Source organism: Onychomys torridus, chromosome X, assembly GCF_903995425.1.
Source record: "Onychomys torridus chromosome X, mOncTor1.1, whole genome shotgun sequence".
Classification (NCBI taxonomy): domain Eukaryota; kingdom Metazoa; phylum Chordata; class Mammalia; order Rodentia; family Cricetidae; genus Onychomys; species Onychomys torridus.
In genome coordinates this window covers 9,992,232-10,020,123 of record NC_050466.1, presented here as the reverse complement: position 1 = coordinate 10,020,123, position 27,892 = coordinate 9,992,232, and the positions used below count along the sequence as shown (strand labels likewise).

The window sequence follows — 27,892 nt, the reverse complement described above, 5'->3', positions numbered from 1 at the left end:
AATTACTGCTAATAGTGAATCTTATGTCATTATTGGCCATTTGTTTTCTTACGAAAAATGTCTGTTCCAATTCTTTGTATCATTTAAATTAATTTTTTACATTTATTCATTTATTTATTTGTGTGTGTGTGCAGTTCAGAGATGGAAGTCAGAGGACAACTTAAAGGAGTGAGTTCTCTCCTTTCACTATGTGGATCCAGGAGACAACTCAGATGATAAAGCTGGGCAGTGAAGGCCCTTTACAGGCTGAGCCACCCTATTGATCCAGTAACAACTTTTTACATTGGCCGATTGTTATGGGGTATACAAGCATGACATGAGGTTATGGGTTCAGTCCCTAGTGCTACAAAAAACAAACAAATTCCCCCAAACACCACAATATATTGAGTTGTTTATATTTTTCTCTATTTTTTTGTTTTTGTTTTTGTTTTGTAAAGAATCTGTTTGGCTGTGCAACTCACCTCTGTACCCAGCTTTGAGATTATGGATGGTTGCCAACACACTAAGTACATAGTGTACCACTGAGTTGTACATCCATTTCTGTGAAGTGACTTTTATTCCTAGTTTGGTGAGTGTTTTTTTTTTTTAATAGAAAAACAGCATTGGTGGGTTTTGTCAGGTTTTTTTTCTGTGTGTATTGAAGTGATCATGTGGGTTTTATCCTTTATCCCAGGGTTCTTCAATTATTTCCATTTGTGAGCCCTGTTTGACCAAGACATTTTTGTGTGTCCCTATGTATGTTAATTTGTAAAATAGGTATACAAACCAAACATTCGCTTTTCATAAATTATAAGGATAATAAAAATTTCTTTGATTTAGATATAATTTTATCCCTCATTAAAAATTAAATCAACTTTGCATGCTAATGAAATAGATGTGACCATTTTTATATAAAGAATTAACTCTTGGCTGAGTATTTGACACTATAAGACATAGCATCTTTAACATTTTTCAGAGTTGACTGATATTTTGATTTTATAATCATTAGTGCTAAAAATGCCACTTTGCAGAAATACCTAGTAGAGAATGGCAGAAGTATGTTTAGGGCCAATTCATAAATGGTTGGGAAATCTGTCCTAATCTTAAGCCAACATTCATTTAGCTTTTTTTTCCTTTCAATGAAACTCAAATCAGAAACACATTTAGCATTTTTTTCATGAATAATAATTTTTATTGCTAATTTCCACAGCAATGTTTCTCATAAAGAATACAATCACTAGGTGTTCTTCTAAAACAATCATCACTAAAGGGGTCCTCACAAGACAGTTGCTTATTTTTAGAAAAAGCCAGGGCACAGTGGAAAGGAGAGAAGAGCATTAAAACCAGTCATGGGCTGGGCGGTGGTGGTGGTGGTGCACGCCTTTAATCCCAGCACTCTGGAGGCAGAGCCAGGTGGTTCTCTGTGAGTTCTGGGCTAGCCTGGTCTACAGTGCGAGATCTGGGACAGGCACCAAAACTACACAGAGAAACCCTGTCTCAGAAAACCCAAACAAAACAAAAGACCAATCATGGGCGCAGAAGGCAGGAGAAGCAGCAGAAAACAGTGGGTGGCTTGAGGGGAGCCTGGAGAATGGTTTCAGGACGCTGACAGCAGGGTGTTTAAAGAAGAGCCACAGAGTTCAGAACAGTAAGTGCTAATAAAAGGGCACAGGCCTGGGGACTTTCAGAGAATGCCTGAGACACAAGCCAGCTCAAGAGGGTCTGCTGACCACTGATAAGGGTCTAGGGTGCTGGGTCAACTTCCTAATACACAAACACCGCCTTTTTCAGAGCAGTGATTTTGGTGCTGGCTCTGCAGTTTAACTCCTTGGAGCTTTGAAACGTTGCCAGCACAGGAAGGGCCATCCCAGACCAAGCAGGTCGGGTTTGAAGGAATGGGGAGTCCAGGCAACAGCAATGCTCAACTGTTCCTAGGTTTTTCTAACGCATATCCACAAAAGAGAGTCACTGTGGAGGAGTCACAGCTCAGCCTAGGTCCAAATCCAGCACACTCACAGTTTTCACAAAAAAGAACTTCCTGGGAAACAGCTGTATCCATTCGCCAGCGAGGATGCTGTCAGTGGCTATTCTCAAGCTACAGAGGAGGGGCTGAGTCCATGCAGAAGACCATGTGACCTACAAAAATGAAAACAGCCAGTCTCTGGCCCTTTCTAGACTTAGTTCCCCAACTCTTCACGGACAGTCACTACAACTTAGCTTCACTGCTTTCAACATATTTTTATGGAATACATCTTTGTATTTGGAAGCTGCCTTGTGTGTTTTAAGAGACTTAATTGCATCCTTGACCTTTGCACCATATGCTGGTTGCACCCCTTCACACCAGGCTTTGATAATGAAAATGCCAAACATTGCATGGTACACAAATGACCACGGTAGAGAAACACTGTACAGTACTGAATAAATGGATAAGCACTTCTTGTCGTTTGTGGTAGAGAGTTCTAGAAAGTCACTGTGCACAGATTAGTGAAAACTGAGCCATGGCTTCTAAGGGAAATACAGTGTCAGGACAGCCCTCATCTTCACACTTTCCTTAATGGATCAGTTCATATTATTTAAAGATACTCTATTTGACATGTATTCCTTTAAAATAATTAGATACAGCATTTCTTTATAGTAACATATTAGTCTAGAAGAGATTAACATTTTCTGATGTGGCCAAACGTGACTGTGAATTTCTTGATTGTTAGCTTCGCGGCTCATTACTACTGAGTGCACAAATTCAGCCACTTTCCATGGGATGCCACTTGAGGCCCTCTTAGCACAGTCTTATGTGCAGGTTGGTGGATTCCCTCTTCAGAAACTCATTTAGCAATTTTAAAAATCAACTTTTAACCCAATACAATATACCAATTTCACACTTCCATGATTAGGAATGCCAATAAGAAAATAATGTCTTTGTTTTCTGTGTACCATTATGTTTCTGGAAGAACAAAAAGCATTGAGTATTTGATCCTAAGTAGGACATCACTATCACCTATCCAAACCTCAGGGAACATCTCATAAGAGAGAGCAGAAAGAATGTAACAGTCAGAGGCTGGGGAGGAGTGCTGTGAAACTGTCTTCTGTTGCACCTATGAGTATATAGCAGCTGCAGCTATTTGCAGGAGACCTGCATAAGATTGGGCCCATCAATATTCCATCATGAATGGGGAAGGTGTTCATGAGACCACTCCTCTTCACAAGAAGCTATTGATGATTAATGGTTGCTGGGGATGAGGAGTCACTTTCTTCAGTGGTTTAAGAAGTTTTCTATCCTCCAGTAAATAACTCCCATCCTCAGGTTCATGTAAGTAATCTTAATTATTAAGCTCAGTATGTTATTTGAAAAGACATGAAAGTAGGAGGAAGACTTATTGGGAAGAAAGGGTCCAATGGGAGGGATATAGGGGAGGATAGTCAGAGTGAATATGACAAAAATATGTGATATATATGTATACAATTAACAACAAATAATTTTTTAAATGGCAGGGGCTGGAGAGACAGCTCAGAAGGGCTTATAGAGCAAACACAAAGACCCGCATTTGTATCTCCAGCACCCACATAAAAAGTCAAGCAGAGAGCAGTGCATGCCTGTAAAGGTAGAGACAGGAGGATTCCTGCCTGTTTCTGGCCAGTTAGTGTTACCAACTCAGTGAACTCCAGATTTACTGAGAGACTTGGTCTCAAAACATAGGATGGAGAGCAATAGAGGAAATCTGATGTTAACCTTTGGCCTCCATTACACACACACACACACACACACACATACACACACACACACACACACACACCTGCCCATAATACACATGTACACATATGTACACAACACACATACAAATATAAGAATTTAACAAAATAGTAAAACACTTTACTGTAATTGAAAATTAATCAAACACAGGAATATTGTATTAATCCCCTTGAGAATGCACATGTTAATACATCTTTACATAAATATTTAGTATCAATAATAATGTATTAAAATTGCTCTATAGTTTATTTTTGCCCACCTAAACATGATTTTTTGTGATGCTGGAGATCAAACTCGGGGTCCTACACATTCTAAGACCTACATATACTCAATGGTACACTACCATTGAACATTATCCCTAGGCTTAAAATGTGATATATAATAGAAATTAGACAAATAGGACAGAAACATTTTCTGTGAGTAAAGTTCATTTCAATTTACATTATCTGTAACTTTCTTTTGGAGGAATAAATATGAAAAGCATATTTTTAAATACAGCAGAATACTAAAAGAAAAATACACAACTCATACAGTAACCTCATATCTGACCTCAGTGCTGATTAGTGTTGTATGGTGTGACGGTGTACAGGGGTGCTGTATGTTCATAACTAAGGTGACAGTGAAGTCATGATGTCATAGACAGAAACTCAGCCAGAAACAGCTTGGATTCATGATCCATTTGATTTTGAGTTAATTTTTGGTCACTGTATATTCAGAAACCTTTGACAGCTGCCAATATTCTTGCAGCCCCTGCGTTCAGTTAATATGGTGCATTACATCATTTTCTTTTAAGATGCTAAGCCAATTTTGAATCTTGGAACAAACCCCACTTGTTCTTTGCTCTATAATCCTTTTTCTATGTTGCTGGATTTGCTTTGTGGGTGGTTTATTGAGGATTTCTGTTTCTTTTTCATTGTAGCTGAGGGTGTAATCTGGGACTTTGTACATGCCAGGCCTGTGCTCTACCACAGAAATGCACTCCAGCCTCTCATTTCTTTCTGAGTCTTTATTGGTAAGAGATACTGCAGTTTCCTTTTCTGATGATAGCTTTATCTGGTTTTGGTGCCAAGGAAATACTGGCCTAACAGAGTTACTTAGTGTCCCTATTTTTTTTCTGGTTATTTTATTTATTTGTTTGTTTGTTTGTTTGTTTGTTTGTGTGTGTGTGTGCGCGCGCGCGTGTGTGTGTGTGTGTGTGTGTGTGTGTGTGCAGAAGTGGTATTAATTCTTTACATGTTCAGGATGAGAAATTGAAATGTGGATATAACCTTTTCAAGCACATAATAGTAAGGAAGAGTGGTTGGGTTTTAGGAGCTGAGGAGAGCAGAACAGAGTATTGATGAGAACATTTAGCTCAAGAGGAACTGACAGGCAGGTTTGCCCTAGAGGAGAAAAGGAAGTTTTCATAGACTATTCATCAAAGGTACTCCCTCATGCTGCGTCTTGTAGAGAGGATCCAGCTTGTAGGATGACCTCATTCCTCAAAAGAAATTCTCCACCTGGGCAAATTTTTCTTTGCTTCTAGGCCAGTTGAAGCTTGCTCAGAAGTGTTAGAGTTGTTGGCCTCCCCTGCACTTTTTTTCCTATGTGGGTGTGTAACAGGCTCTTTGAACTCAATAACAGTGTTGCCTAGCACTGGTCTTGGCATGCCCCAAGATTTCTTTGGTTATTTCAGGGGGTGTTTTATAATTCTCCAAACTAGTTCACTTTAATTTTCTTTCATGGAAGAATTATATGTCATTTTAGAAGATGCTTAGTGGTGGATGCATCAGGGAGACAGAAAAGGAAGATATGTGCTCAGAATGAAAAGAATAAGAAGCAACAATTTCTAACCTATAAACACCGGAGAATCTTGGATCATGGATATCTAGAAGTGTCACTGTACCTAATGGAATGCTTGCCTAGCAATGGTCCCTTAACTGGGATGAGGCTAAACAAGAATCCTACTCATTTATTACAGTGTTCGGGAAAGGTCCTATTACATTAGAATAGTTGTTCAATAAATACTGATTTAAATACAACCATTGAATCAATAAATCCTTGTGCATATGAGAGAACAGACAGTATGTAGGGGATACTCACAAAGGTGGATATAATAATAGGCCCTGAATAGATGGCAGGTATGAACATACAGGGTGATAGATGATTGTGTGTGGCAGGTTTATGGCCTAGATTTTTAGGCAACCTCTACTCTCTTATGACCATCTCTCATATTAGAACTGTTTTTTTAAGTATCTACATAGAAAAAATAGGCCTGTGTGTATAGAATATGTTTGTAACAAAATAGTGGGCAGTTTACATGGACTATGACACAGTAGAGAAAACACCACATATAAGCAGGAGTTAGTTACAGCTTTGTTGAGTTACCATAAGTGGGATCACCATAAACATTAGTAGACACACGAGAAAAAAAATCCACTATGAAGGAAAGTCAACCAGCACAAGAAACAAAAGTGGTGCCCCATGAACATAAGAGATTAATTAAAATTGTTGATTAGATGACCAACAATCTGCCCTCTGTACCCAACATTCAGCCAAAAAGATTTTCTAAAAATTGGCATCTACACTAAACATGGATAGATTCTATATCTTGCCATTATCACCTAAGTGCTTCAGTATAACTGTTTTAAATGCATTTTTAACTAGAAAATAATAATTGGATATGTTTAGAACATACTACATGGTATTTCAATATACATATCTTATGTATAATAATCATTTTAGGTAATTGGTGTATCCACTACCTAAGACATTTATCACGTCTTCATGTTGTGAACATTCAGAGTCCTTTGGCAACTTGTGTGAAACATATAATTTTTGTTAGCCATAGTTATCCTACTCTATCATTGAACATTAGAAGGGTATAACAGTTATTTATATAGCCTTTATATTGTATTAAGTATCATGGATGCTTTACTTTGCTTTCAATTGCTATGATAAAACACTGACCAAAAAAAACTTGGGGAAGAAGGGATTTATTTGGCTTCTATGTCCCAATTGCAGTCAATCAGGAAGGGAAGTCAGGATAAAAACTCAAGGCAAGAACCTAGAGGAGGAACTGAAATAGAGACCATGGAAGGATGCTGTTTACTCAACCCCTCTCCATGGCTTGCTCAGCTTAGTTCCTTATACAACCCAGAGCCACCTGCCTAGGGTGAGCACCACCCATAATGGGCTGTGCCATTCCTACACAATAATTAATCAAGAAAATGTTCCACAGGCTTGCTACAGGCCACTCTGACAGATGTATTTTCTCAGTTGAGATTCCCTCTTCCCTGTTACCCCCAGCTGTGTCAAATTGATAGCTAACAAGCACAATAGATAAACTAGAAATAGATCAGTCTATGAAAATGTTGTGCTACTTTATAGGAGCATTTTGAGTACCCATAGAGGTTTTGGTACTATTTTTAAGGGAAACATTCTAATACTTTCTCTTTAGAAAGAACCATGTTGACCAGTGTAAGAAAATAAGCTTCAGTAATAAAAGTATGTATGAAATTATACTACAGTTGGACTTTAGGATATTCTCCAAAGACTCATATGTTTAATATCTTTGTTCCTTGTCCCCAGCTTGGTGCTTTTGGAAGACATTAGTTGCCCTTAGTAGTTGGGGTATAGTGGGAAGTCAGATGTCACTGGAGGCATGTATTTGAAAGGAATAAAGAACCCCAGTCTCTATCAGTGTCAAATAGCTCCTCAATAAGGAGTGGGGCCTGGACAACACCTCCCTCATCTTTGTAGGATGGCTACCTTGAACTTGTGTAGGTAACCACAGCTGCTGAGTTCATGAATGTGATAGCTATGCCATGTCCAGAAGACAGTATTTTATAGTGTTTCTCCCCGCCCCTAGGCTTTTACATTCTTTCCATCTGCTCTTCCATAGTGTTCTCTGAGCTTTGGGAGAGGAGAGGTTGATATAGATGACCAATTTAGAGCTGAGTACTCAGTCTCTTATTCTCAGAATTTTAACTAATTATTCCTTTCTGCATTAACTGCTGCCTACTGCAAAAGAAACTTCTCTGACCTATGGTAAAAACATAACTTCTAAAAGAAGACAATTTGACAAGATGGCCATGTGTTGGTTTGAATGAGAATGACCCCATAGGCTCATGTATTTGAATGTTTGGTCCCAGTTGGTGGAACTGTTTGGGAAGGACTAGGAGGTATAGTCTAGTTGGAGAGGGTTTGTCATTGGAGGTGGGATTTGAAGTTTCAAAAGCCAATGCCTTTCCCAGTTAGCTTGTTCTGCCTTCTACTTGTGGATCAGAATGTAAGTTTTCAGCTACTGCTCCAGCACTTATCTGACTGCTTGCTGCTGTGTTCCCTGTCACTATGGTCATGGATTTTAAATCTTGAAACTATAAGCAAGCCTCCAATAAACTCTTTGTATCCTATCACAGCAGTAGAGTAGTAATACAACCACTGAACAAAATAACAGTGAGTTCTACTCTAGGCCTTATGACCTCCCAAGTCCTGGGATTTTCACCAGGATTATAGTCTCAGACATGAAACCTCTCTCTCCCCATGCAGCTCACCTCAAATCCAACCAGAAATCACAATGAGGTAACTAGCCTGATGATGCCATACTATAGTACCAGTGGTTATAACATTATCTTAATTTTTAATAAGAACATACACATCCAAAAAGAATTAAAGTCTTTTATAAATACAATTATGCACAGTGATATACAATTTTTTGTGTTTCATATGTAGTCACTTTAAAAGGAATTTTAAGGACTGAAACTTCATCTCAGTGGTATGTTTGCCCAGCATTTTCAAGGTCTTGAGTTCCATCCCTTGTACTGTAAGAGAAAAGAAATTTCATACTATTGTATTATTTGGAAAGTGGGGAATAATAATATATCTTGGCTCTTAAAAGAGTAAATAATTCTCATGGACCTGGAGTTACAGACACTTGTTAGTTACTGGCACTGGCTATGGGTGCAGGGAACTAAGCTCAAGTTCTCTGTAAGAGTAGTATGTGTTCTTAACTGCTGAGCCATGAAAACTATTTTACAATGTAAATGTAATTGTTATAAACATCTATGCCACTGAGTAACCATCATTGACTTATTTTGCTAGGTATGGAAATTGGGCCTCATGCATTCTAAGCAAGAGCTGTAGCATTCATGCACAGCCCTCTCCCTAACCATCTTTTAAAAGCAATAGCTATAGTTCCAAGAAGATACAGATGGAAACACAGGCTAGTTATAAGTCTTTCAGCACAAAGCAGATCAAGCGTCAGACACAATAAGGATACAGAAATAGTGAGTAACATGATAACTAGACACATTGAACTTTAGAACCCATTAGGGACCTTCCTTTTCAACTGCACAAATATTAGATCACAAAGCAAACATCAGTAAGTCCTATACCATTTGAAAGATTCCAAGCCCCTCTCTTAGCACAGTGCCATCAAGCTATAATAAAACCAAAAATAAACTTCATATGTTCCTTCCAGCTAGAAATTGAAAATGTATCAAACAACACTAAGGTCAAAAATAAAACAAAACAAACAAACAACAAAAAAAGCAAAAAAAAAAGTAATGAAAATACTAGATACCAGAGACTATTGGATACATTTAGAGATTGCAAGAAAATATGTAGTTTTAAGTAAATAAGCAGTGGGTGATTGATTGATAAATAAAACACTGATTAGCCAGTAGCCAGGCAGGAAGTATAGGCTGGACTAGCAGAGAGGAGAATTGAGAGAACAGGAAGGCAGAGAGGAGGAGACACCAGCCTGCCTGCTGTCCAGGGAGCATTATGTAAAGGCAGCAAGTAAAGCCACAGAACATGTGGTGACATATAGATTAACAGAAATGGGCTGAGTATAAGAGTAAGAGCTAGACAATGGTAGGCCTGAGCTAATGGCCAAGCAGTTTAAATAATATAAGCGTCTGTATGTTTATTTTATAACTTGGCTACAGGACTGCTGGGGCTTGGTGGGACCCGGAAAGAAAAACTCTAGTTATATAAATATAAATAAAATGCATGAATTGTGTTAATTTTGAAAGTCACAAAAGTAAATGTGCTCAAAGAAAACTTAAGGAATAAAATGGTAATAAATGTGGATGCAGAAAAGCAATAATGATGTAGAAAAGAAAATGAGCAGAATTGATGAAAGTAAGAAGAATAAATAAGTAATTTGCCAAACTAATGAGATCAAAATAGGGCAGATACAAATTACATATAAGACAGAGAATAAATAACGTGGACTATCAATAGATGAACAAACCAAACTGACTTAAAAATGAATAATATAAGTACCACAAACACAGAGAGTAAAACAAACCCAAGAAAGTTTTGAGCTTAGTATTTTGACTTTAATAAGCATTAAGGCTAAAGGAAAGTGCTGTGAACAAATAGTGGAGCCCATGGTAGGTTTGATTTTTACACAGACCTGTTAGGTACCTTTTACTCTCATAGGGCTGGGAAGAAGCTCAGGCTCCCCTGTACACTAAGCAGGTATTCTGCCACAAAGCTACTCATCGCCCAGTTTGATGGCCTAAAACTGCTTTTGTGGTCTTGTCTTGGACAAATAAGTAAATGTTTTGATGCTCATTTGAATCAGGTTTCTAAGGTTTGAGATGAAGAAAGGGGAACGTCAGAGCTGTGGACATAGCTCAGTAGATAAAGCCCTTGCTACAGAAGGTTAAGGACTAGAGTTTGGATTCCAATACCCATGTAAAAAGCTGGATAGAACCTGTGAAACCTGTAATCATAACCTGTAATAAGACTTTTTTTGTCAGACTGTCAGCTACCCGATAAGGACATGGAGACTTCTTATTAATTATGAAAGCTTGGTTGATAGCTTAGGCTTATTTCTAACTAGCTCTTATAACTTAACCCATATCGTTTAATCTATGTTCTTTTATGTGACTCACTTACCTTTACCCTGTGCCCCTCATCCTGCTTCCTCTCTGTCTCCTGGCGTCTCCACCCTTCTTCTTCCCAGTGTCCTTTCTCCCTGGAAATCCTGCCTAGCTATTGGGCATTCAGCTCCTTATTAAACCAATCAGAGTGACACACCTTCACAGTGTACAAAAAGATTATTCCACAACAATAACCCTCAGGAGGTAGAGATGGGGTCCCCAGGGCAAGCTGGCTAGCTAGACTAGCCCTAACAGTGAGTTCTTACTTTTGTGAGAGACTCTGGCTCAGAATATAAAGTAGAGAATGATCCAGGAAGAAACCAGACACCAACTTCTCACATCTACATACTTGTGCACATGCACCCACACATATGTGAACATGTATGCATATACCACACACATATACATGTGCAAAGGGGAAAACAAGAGCAGGCATTCTACTGTGCTGATTGAAAGTGGAATTATCAGTAAAGACTCCTAGCTTGTGACATATTTCTTTCTATGCATATCCAAATCTGTTTTCTTGTCTATTGAACAAAAAGTTGGTACACTGCATCTTATCCCAAGTGACCATCACCACTCATGGTAAGATTACAGTGTCATGTGTTTGCTCCTTTGCTGAACTAAGAGAACATAGGCTTTCTCTTTGTGGCATTTCTGTCCCTTATAAACTTAAGGACTTATTTCCCCAACATTGAGCTTTATCCTCTCAATATTTGGTCAGGTCTGGGAAAAAAAGATGGAAGAGCTATTCCAGATTAAAGGAGAATAGTGAGCCAAGAAAACTAAGAGCCACATATGATCGTGGATCAGATTCTGGACAAAAGGGCATTATTAGGGGAGTTGACAAGATTTAAATTGTAGATAAGATAATGATATTCATACTAATTTTCTGATTTTCAACTGTACTTCAGTTAAGTAAGAGACTATCATTGTTTTTAGGAGGTAATGCTGAAGTATTCAGGAACAAAGACGTGTTATGTCTGCTGTTGTACAATAAGAAAGTCCTAATATAGAGAGAATGGTAAAACCAATGTACTAAGACAAAGCAGTTGAATTTGGATGAAGTGCAAAAGGGAGTTAGATGTGCTGTTTTCTAATGGGTGCTCCTGTACTTTCTAGGCAAGCACTCTCCATTCAACCACATCCCTAGCCTGTTTTGTTGTTGTTGTTGTTTGTTTGCTTGTTGTTGTTTTTTTTTTTACATTTTTACTTTTATTTTGAGTTAAGGGCTCTATAAATAGCCTAGACTGGCCTTGAGCTCACTTGAACTTGTGATGCTCTTGCCTTAGCCTCCCAAGTAGCTGGCATCACAGGCCTGTGCCACCAGGCTGAGCTTCTGTTGTTGCAACTTTTCTAGTACTTTGAAATTAGTTCACCTTAGAAAGTAACAAAAAGGAAGTATTTTTAAAATCATCAGAAAGGGGCAGGAGCACTACAAGTTTGCCAGTTTGAGCCCAGCCTGAGTTACATGGTGAGACTGTCTCAAAAGAAAACACCCCAAACAAAACAAGAGGTTTAGATCACTCACTGCTTTATTATTGGTGATTAGTAAAACATTGAAAACAGTAATTGTCATCAGTAGATGACAGCAGATGGGTAACTAATTTATGTTCAAATCACAGAATGCACATTAGATGGATGAACTCCACCTAATAGACCTGTCAAAATGTAGAGATCTCAAATATAAAATCCATAGGTGAAAAGAGCAGTGGCTTACTCAGTGCTTTGAGGGCATGTCCATGGCAAATAGCTTGTGTGGGAGGCAAACCAAAATGTATAAAACACAGAAAATAAAGATGGGGATTGTGGAAGAACAATCTCTGTCTTTGAAGGATTTTCAGGCATTTGAAGAAAATTCAAGCAAACACATGATTACAATGCAGAAGGAGGAAGGCAGCAATTAATTAGTGTGTATTATGCTTGATGCGGATGGAGGAGGGGTGGGAAGGGACCTGAGAGAACATTCATTTCCCTGCAGTGGCAAAAATCTGTCTCTCTCTCTCACTAAACCAAGTCCCAGAAGACAAGAAAGGGTTACCTCAATAAAGCATAGGAAGAAAGGCATGTCTCAAGAAGACAGTGTGATCTCCACCAGGAGAGCCTGGTGGAAACAGCTAGAGAGGTTCTTGGAGCTGGGGCAGAGGAGAGAAGAGGTAAAGCAGCAGACGAAACAGATGAAAAATCCATTTGACAAGGGCTCTAGACCTAGCTAAGGAGTTTGATGGCCTGAAGGGGAAGGCAGATCAGCTTCCTGAAGAAGAGAGTAACAACTGCGTTTTGAATTTCATAAATGAAGGCTCTGTAAGATGACCAGCTGTTCCCACCACCACTTCTGAGGAAGAGAATAAGGCAAGCCGTAATTGGGGAGAGAGGTCTCAACAGAAGTAGTAGACAGAGCAATAAATGTAGTAGGGTGTCCAGCCAGCAGAGCTGTGGGCAATTAACTGTAGATTTTCTTTCTAGGCGTCTGGGAGCATGGTGGAACAGTCTTGAATTACAGGTGCACGACACCATGCTGGGTTAGTCTTATTTTATGCCACCTGACCCTGCTCCTGGCCACTGCTGATTGGACCTTATATCTTCCATGTTTAGTTCATATATGAAAGGATCACGAGGAAGGATTGAAGGTCATGGTTACTGCAGGAATGGGTTTCCCTTATAGGTTGTGAGTGATTTTAGATTCATCTTGAAAGTTTTAATTACAATGTGTAATTGCAACACAGCTCTGTGACCTCATAGGCGTCCGTCTTATTTCTGTACTTTCCTGGGCATTTTAACTAAATTTAATAACAAAATGGCAAACAGTGTTGTGGCAAGAATTTGTGAGCTGAAGGTCACGGGAGGATATGAGCTCTAGGAAAAAGGAGTGAAAGCTGAAAGCAACTTGGGTGGAAACCCAGCAGTTCACTGTGTGGGCGGAGACCAGTGAGGCCAGGACTAGGCTGCTTGTCCGGGTGGGTTGGGCTGGGGGACCAGGGACAGGAGGGGCCCTCCGGCTCCGGATCTGCCTCGTCCCCACCTCTGGCCTCTGCTTCGCCCCACCCATTCCCAGGCCTGGGCTCTGCCCTAAGCCCCGCCCCAAGCCCCCTACCCCGCCAATCATAGCCCCTCCTCCCTCCATGACGCTACCTCCGGTCTCCTGGTAACACAGGGGTCAAACAAGCGGCCGTTGAGGCCATTACCTGGTCAGATTTCTCTGGTCAGATCCTCGATCCTCATCGGACGCTGACAGGCATGGCTCTGCCACTTCTGCCTGGCAACAGCTTTAACCGCAATGTGAGTAGGCAGGACGCCCGAGGTCCTGGCCAGATCCCGGGGTTCAGACAGGATCTGGGAGTGTTCAGCTCCCTAGATCTTATGGGAGACCTAGTTCCTTCCCTTTCCTCCTGTGCGCTGAGTACACCTAAAACCAAACTTCGTGCTCCCTTCCCCCTTCCTCTCAAAGTGCATCTGAATGTTTTTCTTAGATGACATCTAAGTTCAGGTAGCAGAGCCGTCCAAAGTAGCTGGTGACAGTGATGATAAAAATAACCATGGAGTGTTTAATGTGTGTTTGGTGATGTGCTTTAATCGCCTTGGGTATTCCCAACAGCTGTTTGAATTAGATAACTATTTTTGTTCCCATTTACAGTTGAAGGAACTGAGGCCCAGAGCTGGTCTTTGTGGTGATGCTGATTTTCTTTCAGGCAGCTGGTCTTTACAGCCTATGAATCTAATTATTGTCTTTAGTACACTGGGTGAAAAAAACATAGATTTTGTTATTAAATAGAGGAAATCCGGCAGGAGGCATGGCAGATAGGGGAGTCTTCTATTTGCCTATAAAGTTTAGTACCACACTATGAAGACAGGTACCTAAACCTGGAGTACAAGATGAAAGTACAAACACACAAAACAAAACAAACAATCCTCCCAAACATCACAACCCCCCTAGAACATTAAAGAACTCAGCAATAAGTAGCAATATACCTAACAGGAGTAAAACTAGTCAGGCTTTTGTTCTCTAGGAGTTACTGCACTTTATTTGGGTTTGCCAGTGCCATTTAGGAGAAGGTAATACAAAATGATAAAAAGGAATTCACATGGAGCCACTCAAAGTGTTTGTAAACCTATGATCAAAGTTTACAAAGCATTCAGTTCACCGAATTGACTACAAATTCTGAGCAGTGTTTGTATCTGAGTTGCTGGCCCTAGAGTACCAGTATTATTTGTAGACATTCTGTCTGAGATTGATTTTTAACCCCTCACGTCAGTTAGTCGGTTCAACTTAGAACACTGCTTTGTGCATTTCATTTCTTGGCTGATGTAAGTTAGTGACTGGCCTCTGAAACATAGCATTGCTCTTTGGTAAGATTAAGTCAGCCAAATAAGAAAGGCTCCAAGAAGGAGGGCATGAAAAAAGATTCCAGAAATAAAGAAGCATGCTGTGCAAAAGTAATTTTAATAAAAAATGTAAGCAGAGCCTACAGCTTTTGGCTCTGCTATGCTTCTGATTACTGTTGCCCACTGCCTGCAGAAAAATCTCAGCTCTCACATGCAGTGATTAAGGGTGGGAAGGGAAAAAAAGTGTTTGGAAGAGATATTTTAAAATCAGCAACATAGTACTTAGTGTACTTTGCTTTTTTAAAAAAAAACTTTTTTATTGGGAAATATAACACATGTGCAGAAAAATGCACAATGGATGGTCATGAAATGAACATCAAGAAATGGAATACTACCCCTACTCTCAAAGCAGCTCCCTTGACTATGGTTGCCATTTTTGGCAGGTAAAAATAAATGTTCTGAATATTGCCTGGGACCTATTTAAACTGAAATATTACTTGTTTCAGATTCAAATTTAACTGAGCATCTTGTATTTTACATGGAACTCTATGGCCCTTTTTTCCCTTTTAACCCTTATGCCATTTTCCAAATGTAACCACTATTTTGAGTTTCGTCACTATAAAAGAAATAAGATTTATTTTTGACTTTGGGTCTGGTTTTGAACCTTTTTTATATGTGGAAATGTCCTGTGCTTTTTGTTTTGTGACATTTTTAGTTCTGCATTATGTTTTTGAGATTTGTCCATTGTATGAATGTGTCGTGTATCTAAATCCCTCTGTATATTTTACTCTTGATAGATAGCTTCTTTAGGGCTTTTACAAATGCTCTTGCTATGATTCTCTTGTTCATTTCTTTCAGTATGATTGCTAGATTGTATGGCACTGATATGGGAGCTTTAGTGGACTCTGAAAAGTGATAATTTTCATTCCCATCAGCATTTTTTATTTATGTATTTTTACTTCTAAATGTTCATATTGTTTAGTCTTTTTAAATTTTACAGATTTGGTCAATGGATGTACTGCAATTCTTTGCAGTCATAAAGATTTTATTTTTAGGTTTTGACTTATTTATGTGTGTACAAGTGTATTTGCCATGTGTGTTCAGGTGTCTTTAGAAGGCAGAAGAGGGTGCTGGAGTTAAAGGAGAATTGTGAGTTGTTGTGGCTTCTGGGAACCAAACTTGGGCCCTCTGGAAGAGCAGCAAGCACTCTTAACTACTGAGCCATCTCTCCAGTCTACCCTCACCCCTACTTTTGTTGTTTTAATATGCACTTCCTAGTTAAGTTGAACATTCATTTTTACATGCCTTTAATCCCTGTACTTAGAGGTAGAGGCAGGCAGATCTCTGTAAGTTTAAGGCCAACCTGGTCTACGTACGAGTTTTAGGACAGGTTTAGTGAGTTCAAAAACAGCCAGGGATACAGAGAGACCCTGTCTCAAAAAAATGCAGCAAAATGGTCATTTTTTATGAGTGGTGGCACACTTGACTTTCATATAAATTCCCAACTGGTCATATGGTGTATGTATATTTAATTTGATAAGAAATTGACTCCCTACCCTGAGACAGGGTCTTTTGTATCCCAGTCTGGCAGTTGGAATTTACTATTTAGCCAAGGATAACCTTGAACTCCTGATCCCCCTGCCTCCATTTCCCAAGCACGTTGAGAAAGTTTGTTGATAAGTATTGTTTAAATCTGGTTTTGTCATGGAATATCTTGTTTTCTCCATCTATGGTGATTAAAAGTTTTGCTGGATATAGTAGTCTGGCTGGCATCCATGGTCTCTTAGTGTCTGTCCAGGACCTTCTGGCTTTCATAGTCTCCATGAGAAGGTGGGTGTAATTCTGATAGGTCTGCCTTTATATGTTACTTGGCCCTTTTCCTTTGCAGCTCTTAGTGTTTTGATTATTATATGGTGAGGGAACTTTTTTTGGTCCAGTCTATTTAGTGTTCTGTAAGTTTCTTGTACTTTCGTGTACATGTCCTTCTTTAGGTTGGAAAAGTTTTCTTCTTTGATTTTGTTGAATATATTTTCTGTGCGTTTGAGCTGGAATTCTTCTCCTTCTTCTATCCCTATTATTCTTAGGTTTGGTCTTTTCATGGTGTCCCAGATTTCCTAGATGTTTTTTGTTAAGAACTTGTTGGATTTAACATTTTCTTTGACTGATGAATCTATTTCCTCTATCATATCTTCAATGGCAGAGATTCTCTCTTCTATCACTTGTATTCTGTTGGTTATGCTTGCATCTGTAGTTCCTGTTCATTTACCCAGATTTTCCATTTCCAGAATTCCCTCAGTTTGTGTTTTCTTTATTGCCTCTATTTCAATTTTCAAGTGTTGAACTGTTTCCTTCACCTGTTTGTTTTTTTCCCTTGGCTTTCTTTAAGGGATTTACTGATTTCTTCTGATTTTTTTGTTTGTCTTTTCCTCCATTTCTTTAAAGGATTTTTTTTCATTTCCTCTTTAAGGGCCTCTATAATCTTCATGAAGTATTTTTAAGGTCATTTTCTTCTGCTTCATCTGTGTTGTGATGTACAGGTCTTGATGTTGTAGAACCACTAGGTTCTGGTGGTGCCATATTACTCATGTTGTTGAATGTGTTCTTACACTGCTGTCTTCCCATTTGGGTTTGGGGTAATTATAGGTAGAGGTGTTGATTCTTCCTCCAATTGGTGCAGGTAGTACTTGTGCCTCTGGGGCTGCTCTTCCTCTAATCAGTGCATGTGATGTCTGTGCCTCCAGGGGGCCTCCGATGCCACTGGGGCTGGTGGTGGAGTGCCTGCTGACTGGCTGTTGGGCCTCTTCCTCCAATCAGTGCAGGTAGGCACTGTGCCTCCTGGAGCCTCTGAGCCACTAGCGCTGGTGGTAGAACAGCCTGGTCAGAGGAGACTAGCCTGCTGACCCGCTGCTGTGGCTTTGATGGGTGGGGGAGGGACACAGGAAGTACCTTGGGACCTAGGGCCTAGAAAGCAGGCCTGTCCAGCTAGAAGAGCAGCCACTCATCTCTTCCTCCAATAGGTGTAGGTGTAGGTTGTGCCTCCAGGTCCCTCTGATGCCACTGGGGATGGTGGTGGAGTGGTCTGGCCACAGGAGACTTGTCTGATGAGTAGCAGGTGGGGCTGTGATGGGTGGGGAGATTTTAGCCATTTTAATAGACATATAGTATATCTCATTTTAATTTTAATTTCCCTAATGTCTGGGATGTTGATAAACTGTTAACCATTTGTAATCTCCTTTGAAAAATGTCCATCAGTCTGTTAACTTGATTTAATTGGATTGATACCTTACTTTTGTTGTTGTTAAATAAACATCTATTGTTGCTATCTGGGCTTCTAATATTTTCTCCCAATTTGCTGCTTGAATTTTATTGCTCTTAAAACAAGGTTAGGAAATATGCATATATTTTTAAAGAAAAAATACAAGATACATTCAAACTGATATTTCCAATGCAAATTAAGAGTTTTAGGGTTTTTTTTTAGTTTACTTATATTGTCAATAATTAGTTACTTGCTAGTCTCACAACAAATATATATCCTTAGAATTTCTAACACAAATAACAATGACTATTGATTATTGACTATTTAGGTTTTTAAAGAGTTCTTAGTAGCATAGTTTTCTGTGTTTTAAGAGTATCTTTCACTAGGAATGTATTTCCAAATTACTAGTTGAGTAGTTTGTAGTAATTGAGTAAATTGAGGAAATATGTAGTAATGCATCCTTGGGGCATGTAGTATTTGGCAATATTATTGCTTGAACCCAGTACATTACCTCTACTAAATAAATGCTCTAAATTATTAGTTTTCAATTTCACTTATATAATTGCTGTGAGCAGAGTTTCATCATCAGCTCCATACCCAATTAGCTTCAGTATTTTTCATTGTGCTATGGATTCTTGTTGTTTCATTACAATGTAAATGGTTTCAAAGTCAAATTTACAAAATGAGATTGGGCTCATGACCTCACAACTTTTCTTCTTTTTTTTTTTCTATAAATAACTTAAAAAATGATTTCTCTCTCCCCACCTCTTCTCCCCTTTCCTGAGTCTCTCTTTTTTCCTTTTTGGCTTGGTCTCTCTTCAGTCTGTTTTTAAAACAATTTCTTAAAAGTATTTACTTCTTTCACTTTATTAAATAGATAGTAGCCTCTGCTTATCCTCTCAATTTTTTTAAATTTTATTTTAATGGCATATCTTGAAAGTCACTTAATAGGACATACAGCTAGGCCTCATTGCTTTTCATAGCTATAGAGGTACCACATTGTGTGTACTAACAATAGTTTATTCAGCCCATCAACTTGGTATTTTCTGCCTCTTGCTGTTACAAATAATACTATAATACATCACCAAAGTTATGCTTTAAAAGAGGCCATCAGAAAACTGAAAAGGAAGCCAGTACATAATGTGGAGAAAATATTTGCAAGCCATATATCTGATAAGGGACCTAGAATGAGAATATAAAAGGAATCCTCAGAACTCAACAACAACTAAGGCAATAATCCAATTAAAATTGGAAAATAGTTAAAATAAACATTTCTCTAATGAAAATATAGAATAGCAAATATACATGTGAAAAGAAGTTTAATAGCTTTACTTAGTAGAGGCATGCAAATTATTAAAAACAAAATAAGATACCATTTCAGACCATTGAGTGACTGTAGCAAAAAAAAGTAAAAGATAAGTGTTGGCAAGGACATAAAGTCACTGTGTGACACAGCACTCCTAAGTATCTACCTAAGGAAATACATGCACATGGATTTATGAGAGAATAGTTCATCATTTTATAAATTTTATTATTATGATTATTATTTTGGTGCTTCACATTGGCCTTCAGTCCTTGTACATGCTAAGCAAAGTTCACATAAGTAGTAGCTCCAGTCTGGCATTCTTTGTAATGGCTAAAAATAGAAATAACCTGAATGGCTGTCAACTGATTAGTTGACAGTGGTTGGCAGAAAATGAAAATGTGGTTTCTACACAAAATTAAATTATTTTATATTTTTTCACTTGGATTTTAGAGATAGGGTCTCAACATAGCTCAGGTTATCCTCATACTTTTGTAAACCAGGTTGACCCCAAACTTGCAATCCTTTGTTAGGATTACAGGTATGTGCTATCATGCTTTGTGCTAGAATACTATTCAGCTATACAAAGAAATGAAGTACTCATACATGTTACAGCATAGCTGAACCATTAAAGAATAATACGCAAAAGATGCTTTATTATATGCTTTATTATATATTATATTTATTATATGATCCTGTTTGTGAAGATGTGAGTGGACTGATATATAGGAGGAACAAGTAGATGAGTGTTTACCTAAGGCTATGTGTGCTACGAAGGGTAATGAAATTTCCTTTGAGGATGATAAAAGTGTTCTAAAATTAGATTCTCATGATGATGCACAACTATCATTTTATCAAAGCACATTGAATTGTTCACTTTGAGTGAGTTAATTTGATGATACTTTATAATACAAAATAAAGCTGTTACAATGGTTTGGGTAAATGTTCTTCAAAGGTACATGTAGTATAAAGGCTTGGTATCCAGACTATGGTGCTACACAGAGGTGGTGGTATCTTAAAGGGATGAAGCCCAGTGGACCGAAGTTAAGTCACTAGGAGGATATATTCCTAGGGGATATTAGGATCCCTGCCTCTTTCTTTTTCTTCATCTCCTTGCTTCCTGGCTGCCACAAGATGAGCAATTTTTTTTCTCCACATGCTCCTGCCATGATGTTTGTCATCATCACAGGCCCTAACACAATGGGGCCAACCACCCATAGACCTCTAAAACTGTAAGCATTTGTTCTTGTAAGTTGATTATCTCAATACTTGATATTGTAACAGAAGGCTGATAAACATGGCTATAAATAGTTATTAGATGGAATTGGTGGAAGGAAATTGCTGGGAAAATGAAACAATAGGGGTCTATGATACCATGGTACAGAGTGTGCTTTTTAATTATTAAATTATTTAATTTTGTGCATGTATATGTGTATATGTTTGTGTGTTGTGTTTGTCTGTGTGTACTTGTGAGTGTGCATGCACATGATGTATGGAGGCCAGAGGTCAACATTGGATATCTTTCTCCATCTTATTTTTTTGAAATAGGTTCTCTCATTGAGCCTGGAGTTCACTGCTTGAGCAAGAGTGACTGTCCCGAAAGGCCAAGAGATCCTCTTATCTTTGCCTTTCCAACAAGTGGAATTACAGGCACATCCAGCTGCATCCAGCTTTTTACATGGGTGCTGCAGATTTGAACTCAGGTCCTGATGCTTGTACAGGAAGCTTTTTACCCATTGAGTTATCTCCCTACCCACTTATAGGATGATTCTGATTTAAAGTATTGTGTCACTTTGTTCCCAGTAGCTATTGACATTTTATCATTTTGGTCTAAGTCACCTCTCTTTTTCTTATTGTTGTTGTTTGTTTTGAGACAGGATTTCTCTATATGTGGGAGTCCAGTTCTTATGTTTTGAAGGGGTCTTAGGTGGAGAAGAGAGGAATTAAAAAATGATAGAGAGACCTAGCCGATGAGAAGGAAGACAGAAACACAGGATAGCTTTAGGAGAGCCTGAGTTAATACCCAACAGCCTTACCTTTATTGAAAAGGGCTTTTTGTAATATGCCAAGGGGAGAGGCAAAGGATTTCCCCCTTGCAAGATCAAAGCACACCGTACAACCAAGTGTAGACCCTTCCAAACACCTGGTAACCACTCTGGTGGCCATATCATCTCTTTATGCAGCCCTGCTGGGTAAAACAAGCTCAGATTCTCCAACCCTGAGTAAATTCCCACTAGGAAGCCTCTGGGGGTTCTCACAAGTCCCCTTTATTAATAAAAGAAAGGGCCACTCGGACCCCTCAGATGGACTGTGCCTGTCTTAGGTCATCTTCTTCACTGGAAAGCCTTACCCACTTTTGAGATACTCTTTCTGCCAAGTGTACTCTGTCTTAGGTTGACAGCTAGCGAGAAGGACTTACCCATCTCTGACTACCAGTTTCTAGCAGGGGAAGGTACAGAGACTGACTCCATGCAACTCTGAATCAGGTTCCCACTAAGAGCTTGCAAATAGCTGGACCAATCACAGCAATACTCCTGCTCTCAAAGGAGCCACACACTGGCCCACTGCCAGCAAATAGAAACCACATGGTTTTTGATTCCTGAGTCCATTCAGCTTTCACAGTCCCAGTCTGTCTGTGCCTCCCAGATTGTCCTCCCAGGAACCCTGTGTGGGACTCAGATTTTCTGGCTCTGAGCAAGTTCTCACTAGGAAGCCTCTGTGGGCTCCCATACTGATTCTCCTGTCTCAGCCTACCTAGTACTAGAATGAATACCACCATGCCAGGTCTTGGCCACCTTTTGAAGTGCCTCATCATACTTTGAAAATTACATAATATTTTGCTGATATTCATAAATGTTAATTTGATTCCAGAAATGAGAGTCCCTTTTCCTATATTTTTATTTACATATCAAACATGTAACTGATCACATTTCATTTTGTACTGTGCTTCATTGCCTTGTCATCTAGGATACATTGGCATAGGTACATTCATTTCTGTGCTCTTGGCCATGGATTTGATGTGACCAGCTGTCTCCAATTCTTACCTTTGTGACTTTCATGCAGTGATGAACTGTAACATACAATTATAAACCAATAAACTCCTTTCCTCCCCTAAGTGACTTCCCCATCTACCCCCAAGTTGTTTTGTGACAGCAACAGAAAGGAACCTAGAACATTCCCTCAAATAGCTGTTTTGATTTAAATTCTTTATGGCCTTCCCATCATTACTTTTGTTTGCTCCTTGGGAACAAGAGGTTGGAGCTGACCTGATGGCACCCTTGGATTTAGGCTTCTGTCTAGGACTCTGCTTAAATTGGGTTTGTTCACCTGTGATGATATGGTAGTTCTCAACTGATGAAGAAATTGTGATCAATTGTTCTTTGGGTTACCTCTCAGTACTTTCCTTATATAGGGCAGGTCCTGAATAGCTGATTGTCCATTATCTTTCTCTACCTTCAATGACCATAATTAAAAACTAGACAGGGACAAACAGAACTTAAAAAGATCATGTTGGGAGTGAGCATCTCACTGTTGTCTTCCACTGATGCTAGGGAACAAAATAACTCTTATTTGGGCAGCAGTGAGTAGAGTGGGGGAAGAAAAGTCATTTGCCTGTGTTGCTTAAATAGGCTATATGGCTGCTGCTGTCGTAAACAAAATGATCACAAGCAACTTGGAGAGGAAAAGGTTTATTTTACCTTGCAGCTTACAGTCCTTCATAAAGGGAAGTCAGGACAGGAAACTGACATCATGGCTTGCTCAGCCTGCTTTCTTCTACCATGTAGGACTAGATGCCTCAGGGGTGGCACCACCCTCAGTGGGCTGGGCCCTTTCCCATCAAACATTAATCAATAAAATGGCCTATAGACTTGTCCACAGGCAATCTGATAGAGTCATTTTCTTAATTGAGGTTCCTCTTCCCAGATGACTCTAGATAGTTTCAAGGTGACAAAAAACAAACAAAAAACAAAACAAAACAAAACAACAACTAGGACAGTGGTTCTTGGGAAGCTTGGCTTAGACAAAGCAGCCAGGAAAGCATCAGGATGTCCCTATGCATGTTGTGACTCAAAGTGTTTGTGGCATGGTGAAGGGCATTTATTTCCTTCTTCTTGGTGTCCTGTTTCACATTTTTTTGGGAGCAACAGACACATTTTATGTACATTTCTCAGTGGGGACTCCTAAGTAGAAGTGTTCCCACAGGGGAATTCCAGAGTTCCCTAGCACAAATTTTATTTTCCATCTCTTGGGTATGCACTACAGCTGCAGAAAGGCCAGATGCAAATTCTTAAGGATGGGATGATTGTCAAAAGCAGGGCCAAGTGAGAAGTAGGCAATTTTACTCCCTCCTTACCTAGGCTCCAGCATGCTCAGTTTTGATCTGGCAGCCCCAATATCACAAAGTGGCTGGCTTGACCAGTTGAAGGCCAGATTCTTTGCTGCTGTTCTAATGCTGTGACTGGTATCCCAAAGGAAAGGATGTCTATAACTGAACCTAAGTCCTCTGCAAGAGCACCAGGTGCTCTTAACCTCTAAGTCATCCCTCCAATCTTCTTGCCTTTTTGTATATGATTGAAATTTTTATTGAAATAATTGTAGGTTTCTAGGTAGAGCCATATAAGAAATAATATATAGAGGTTGTTAGTGCCCTTTGCCTTGTTTCCTCTAATGATAACAACCTGAAAAATGATGGTATTATATCCCAGCCAGTATGCTGACATTGATAGCATCTATTAATCTGACTCTAGTTTTTTTTTCAACTTGGCATAATTCTCTGGAGGTTTATCCAAGTTGATTTTTGTATCGATTGCTTATTCATGCTTACTGCTGAGTAGTACTCTGTATATATACCATAATTTCTCTAATCATTTGCCTGTTGAAGGGTACTTGGAGTAGTTTTAGCTTTTGGCTATTAGGAATAAAGCTTCTATGAATGTTCTCGTGCAGGGATTTGTGTAAACATGTTTTTTAAATATATTTTTTATTGTGTATGTATACATGTGTGGGTGCTAGCATGCCACAGCACATTAAGTTGGTAGAGGACAACTTTCAGGAGTTGGTTCTCTCCTTCCACCCTGTGTGTCCTGGGAATCCAACTCATGTTCTCAACGCGGTGGCAAATGCTGTTACCCATTAAGCCATCTCAACAGTTCCTGTGAATGTAAGTTTTCATTTCTCTGGAATAACGAACCAAAAGTACAATTGTTGGGTCATATAATAATGAGTAGTTTTATAGCAATACTGTCAAGCCATTTTTGAGATCAGATACCATATTATATGCCCAGTGGAAATGTAGATGTTACCTACTTCCCCCATAAACAAGTTAACATTTAGTGTTGCCATTTATATTAGCTGTCCTATAGGCATAGTGTTACTTATGATATAATTTCTTTTGCTTTCTTGGTTTTTGTTTTTGTCAACTTGACACTCTCCGGGGTCATCTAGGAAGAGGTAACTTCAATTGAGACATATGGCACCAGCAGAATGGCATGTAGGCAAGTTTGTGGGATACTTTCTTGACTGATGATTGATGTGGGGAGGACCCAGCCCACTGTGGGCAGTGCCATCCCTGTGTTGTATTGAAAAACAAACATACAAACAAGAACCCAACAAGCTGAGCAAGCCATGAGGAGCAAGCCAGTAAGCAGCATTCCTCTATGCTCTCTGATTTAGTTCCTGCCTCCAGGTTCCTGCTTTGAGCACCTACCTGTCTCCCCTTCATGATAGACTATGATTAAGACATGCAAGCCAAATAAGCCCTTTCCCACCCAAGTTGTTTTTGGTCAGAATATTTTATCACAGCAACAGGAAACAAACTAGGACACATGGGCTGACATCTCAGTCTGGGTTTAATTGGCATTGTTCTGGTGGTTAATGAGTTCAGCATGTTTTAATGTACTTATTGCCATTTGTAGCTTTTCCATTTTAAAATGTCATCTTGTATTTTCCTTATTCCCAATTAGATTTTTTTTAACTGTTGAGTTTTGAGAATTCTTTATACACTTAAGATACTATATTTTTGGATGAAATGTGATTTGCACACATCTTCTCTCAGTCTACAACTTGTTTTTTAAAACCTGGTTAACATTGTGTTTGGAAGGGCAGAAATCCCAAATTCTACCTTTAATTAATTAATTAATTAATTAATTAATGTTTTTGTACTATGTATGAAATTTAGGTCCTTATGTATGCCAGGCAAGTGTTTTATTAATGAACTGCACCTCAGCCTCCAAATTTCTTATTTTAATGAGGCCAAAAACATCACTTTTGCATTTTATGGACTGTATTTTTAAGACTTTTAACATTTTTATTTATTTATTTATTCATTGTGTGTGCATATATGGGTGTGGGCATGCATGGAGGTCAAAAGACGACTTGTAGGAATCATTTCTCTCCTTTTCTCACGTGGATCCTGGAGATCAAATGCAAGTCATCATGCTTGGTAGCAAGCACCTGACCAAGCTCACTGGCCTGGCTATCCTAAGAACATACTGCTTAGCCCTACCTGCCTAAAGATCTCTTTTCTTTTAGTGTTACATTTTTAATAAATGTTTATGATTCACTTAGTTAATTACTTTGGCCTAGGGATGCTCAGTTGCCCAGAACTATTGGTAAAAAGGCCTGAATTGCTTTTGCATCTTGATAAAAATTCAGTTGAGCATATGTGTGTAGGTCTTCTGGGCACTTATTTATGTTCTGTTGATCTGTGTCCTCCCATCTCCCATTCCCATACTGTTTTTATTGCTGTTGCTACTTAGCAAAGTTTAATGTCATGGTCAGTGATTGCTCCTACTTTATCTTGGTTAAGACTTTTTTCTGCCTTCCTTATTTTTTCCAAAGTATAAAGAAAAACATCATTCAGATCACATAATAATCTTATTCTATTAAAATAATGGCTGGGCATGTTGCTCAGTGGTGGAGCACTTGCCTAGCATACATAAGGTCCTTGGCTCCAGAGAGCAAAAACCTACTCTAGAATCTCAAAACAAACTTCTGAGAGCAAGGCTAAGTAAACAAGTGCGTTGTTGCAATTTGGGAGAATTTTCAGATGGAGATTATCACAGGAAAAGGAATTTAGAGGTGGAGGCACTAATCAACTACAATGAACCTTCGATTTTAACTGACTTTAGGAGAAAGCTTTGGAATTATTCTCTTTATTGGCTAGTGCCTTGAGTTATTTAGAGTAAAAAATCAGTACATTGGGGAAGATGCTATACATCTCTCTAGAGCTTGACTTAAATGTTGTTCTGTACTTTCCTGATCAAAATACATCATTAACTATATAAAACATTTTTATTGCTATATTGAGTTGATAGCTAAGGATCACATGCACATTTTTCTAAGTTAGGTTTGCAAAGATAATTAGCTTAAGAATGTTGGAGGATATTTTTACATGCTTTTTATTTTCATGTTTGGGCTTCCTTCTCCAGTGATTTGGGTTTATTAATAAGTAATGAAAACTTCCATGCTTATGGTCCTGAGTTCTAATGTTCCACTCTACCCAAGACAATTTTCTTGTTATTTTCTCTAGATGATTAAAAATATTTATTTGTGAAATTACTTCTCCATTAAAGAATGAGAAAAAAGAAAATGAATTTCTAAAATAAATATGATATGAAGGCAGAAAAAAACCCAGTCTTCTTGGAATAGAAGCAAACTAGTCCAGAATATGATGAGGCAGGTATACTTAAGATTAATAGTTTTTTAGATAATGCTACATCAGAAATTAATTAGATGTTGTCATGTAGTGTCTCAGGCCTATAATCCCAGTACTTATGGTACCAAGGCCAGGAATATTCTGAATTTAAGGCCAGCCTAGATACACAGGAAGACCCTTCAAGCAATGGAAAGTAGTTTTTAAAAAAGCGTTGTTGGGACAGAAATATGGCTTAGTGGGTAAGGTGCTTGCCACCAAGCCTGTCCCTGGTCCCCAAAGTTGTTATTGGACATGTGTACTGGCTGTGGCATGAATGTTGGTGTGTCTCCTAACTGTGCTTTCGTGTACACACACACACACACACACACACACACACACACACGCACACGCACACGCACACGCACACACACACACACACAAGTTCTAGAAGGGTTATCATTAATATTTATTATAATTTTTTTTTGCTGTGGTGGGTTCTGGTGATTGAATCAGGGCCTAGTGATTGTCAGGCAAAAGCTATATTCCTGAGGTACATCTAGCTGCTGAAATACTAAATATTTTCTGTAGATGAACAGTTTTATTAAATAAGAAACACAGAGCCAATTGCAGAGTTAAAAGCCCAAGAAGTCAGAGCAATAGCTAAGAGCTAATAGCCCGTTCTTACCCTTACTGCCGCTGCTGTCAACAAAGAGGCCTACTTCTTGTGTGTCTGTCCTTTTATTAACTTTCTGTTCTGCCTTCTCATTGGTTA

The 27,892-nt window shown here is 38.8% G+C and overlaps 1 protein-coding gene and 1 long non-coding RNA gene across 2 annotated transcripts in view; one reads left to right on the top strand and one right to left on the bottom strand.

The window, feature by feature from the left end:
• Positions 1–8,372: 8,372 nt before the first annotated feature.
• LOC118574174 lies at positions 8,373–13,966 on the bottom strand. Its single transcript, XR_004943694.1, has 2 exons — positions 13,788–13,966; positions 8,373–8,529 (listed from the first exon to the last, which is right to left on the bottom strand). It is a non-coding gene; the product is annotated as an uncharacterized LOC118574174 (long non-coding RNA).
• Positions 13,751–27,892, top strand: part of Efhc2 (EF-hand domain containing 2) — a 179,474-nt gene continuing 165,332 nt past the window's right edge. The window contains exon 1 of the mRNA XM_036174907.1: positions 13,751–13,881. Coding sequence (XP_036030800.1) covers positions 13,840–13,881 — 42 coding nt within the window. The 5' untranslated portion in view covers positions 13,751–13,839. The remainder of the gene's footprint in view (positions 13,882–27,892) is intronic.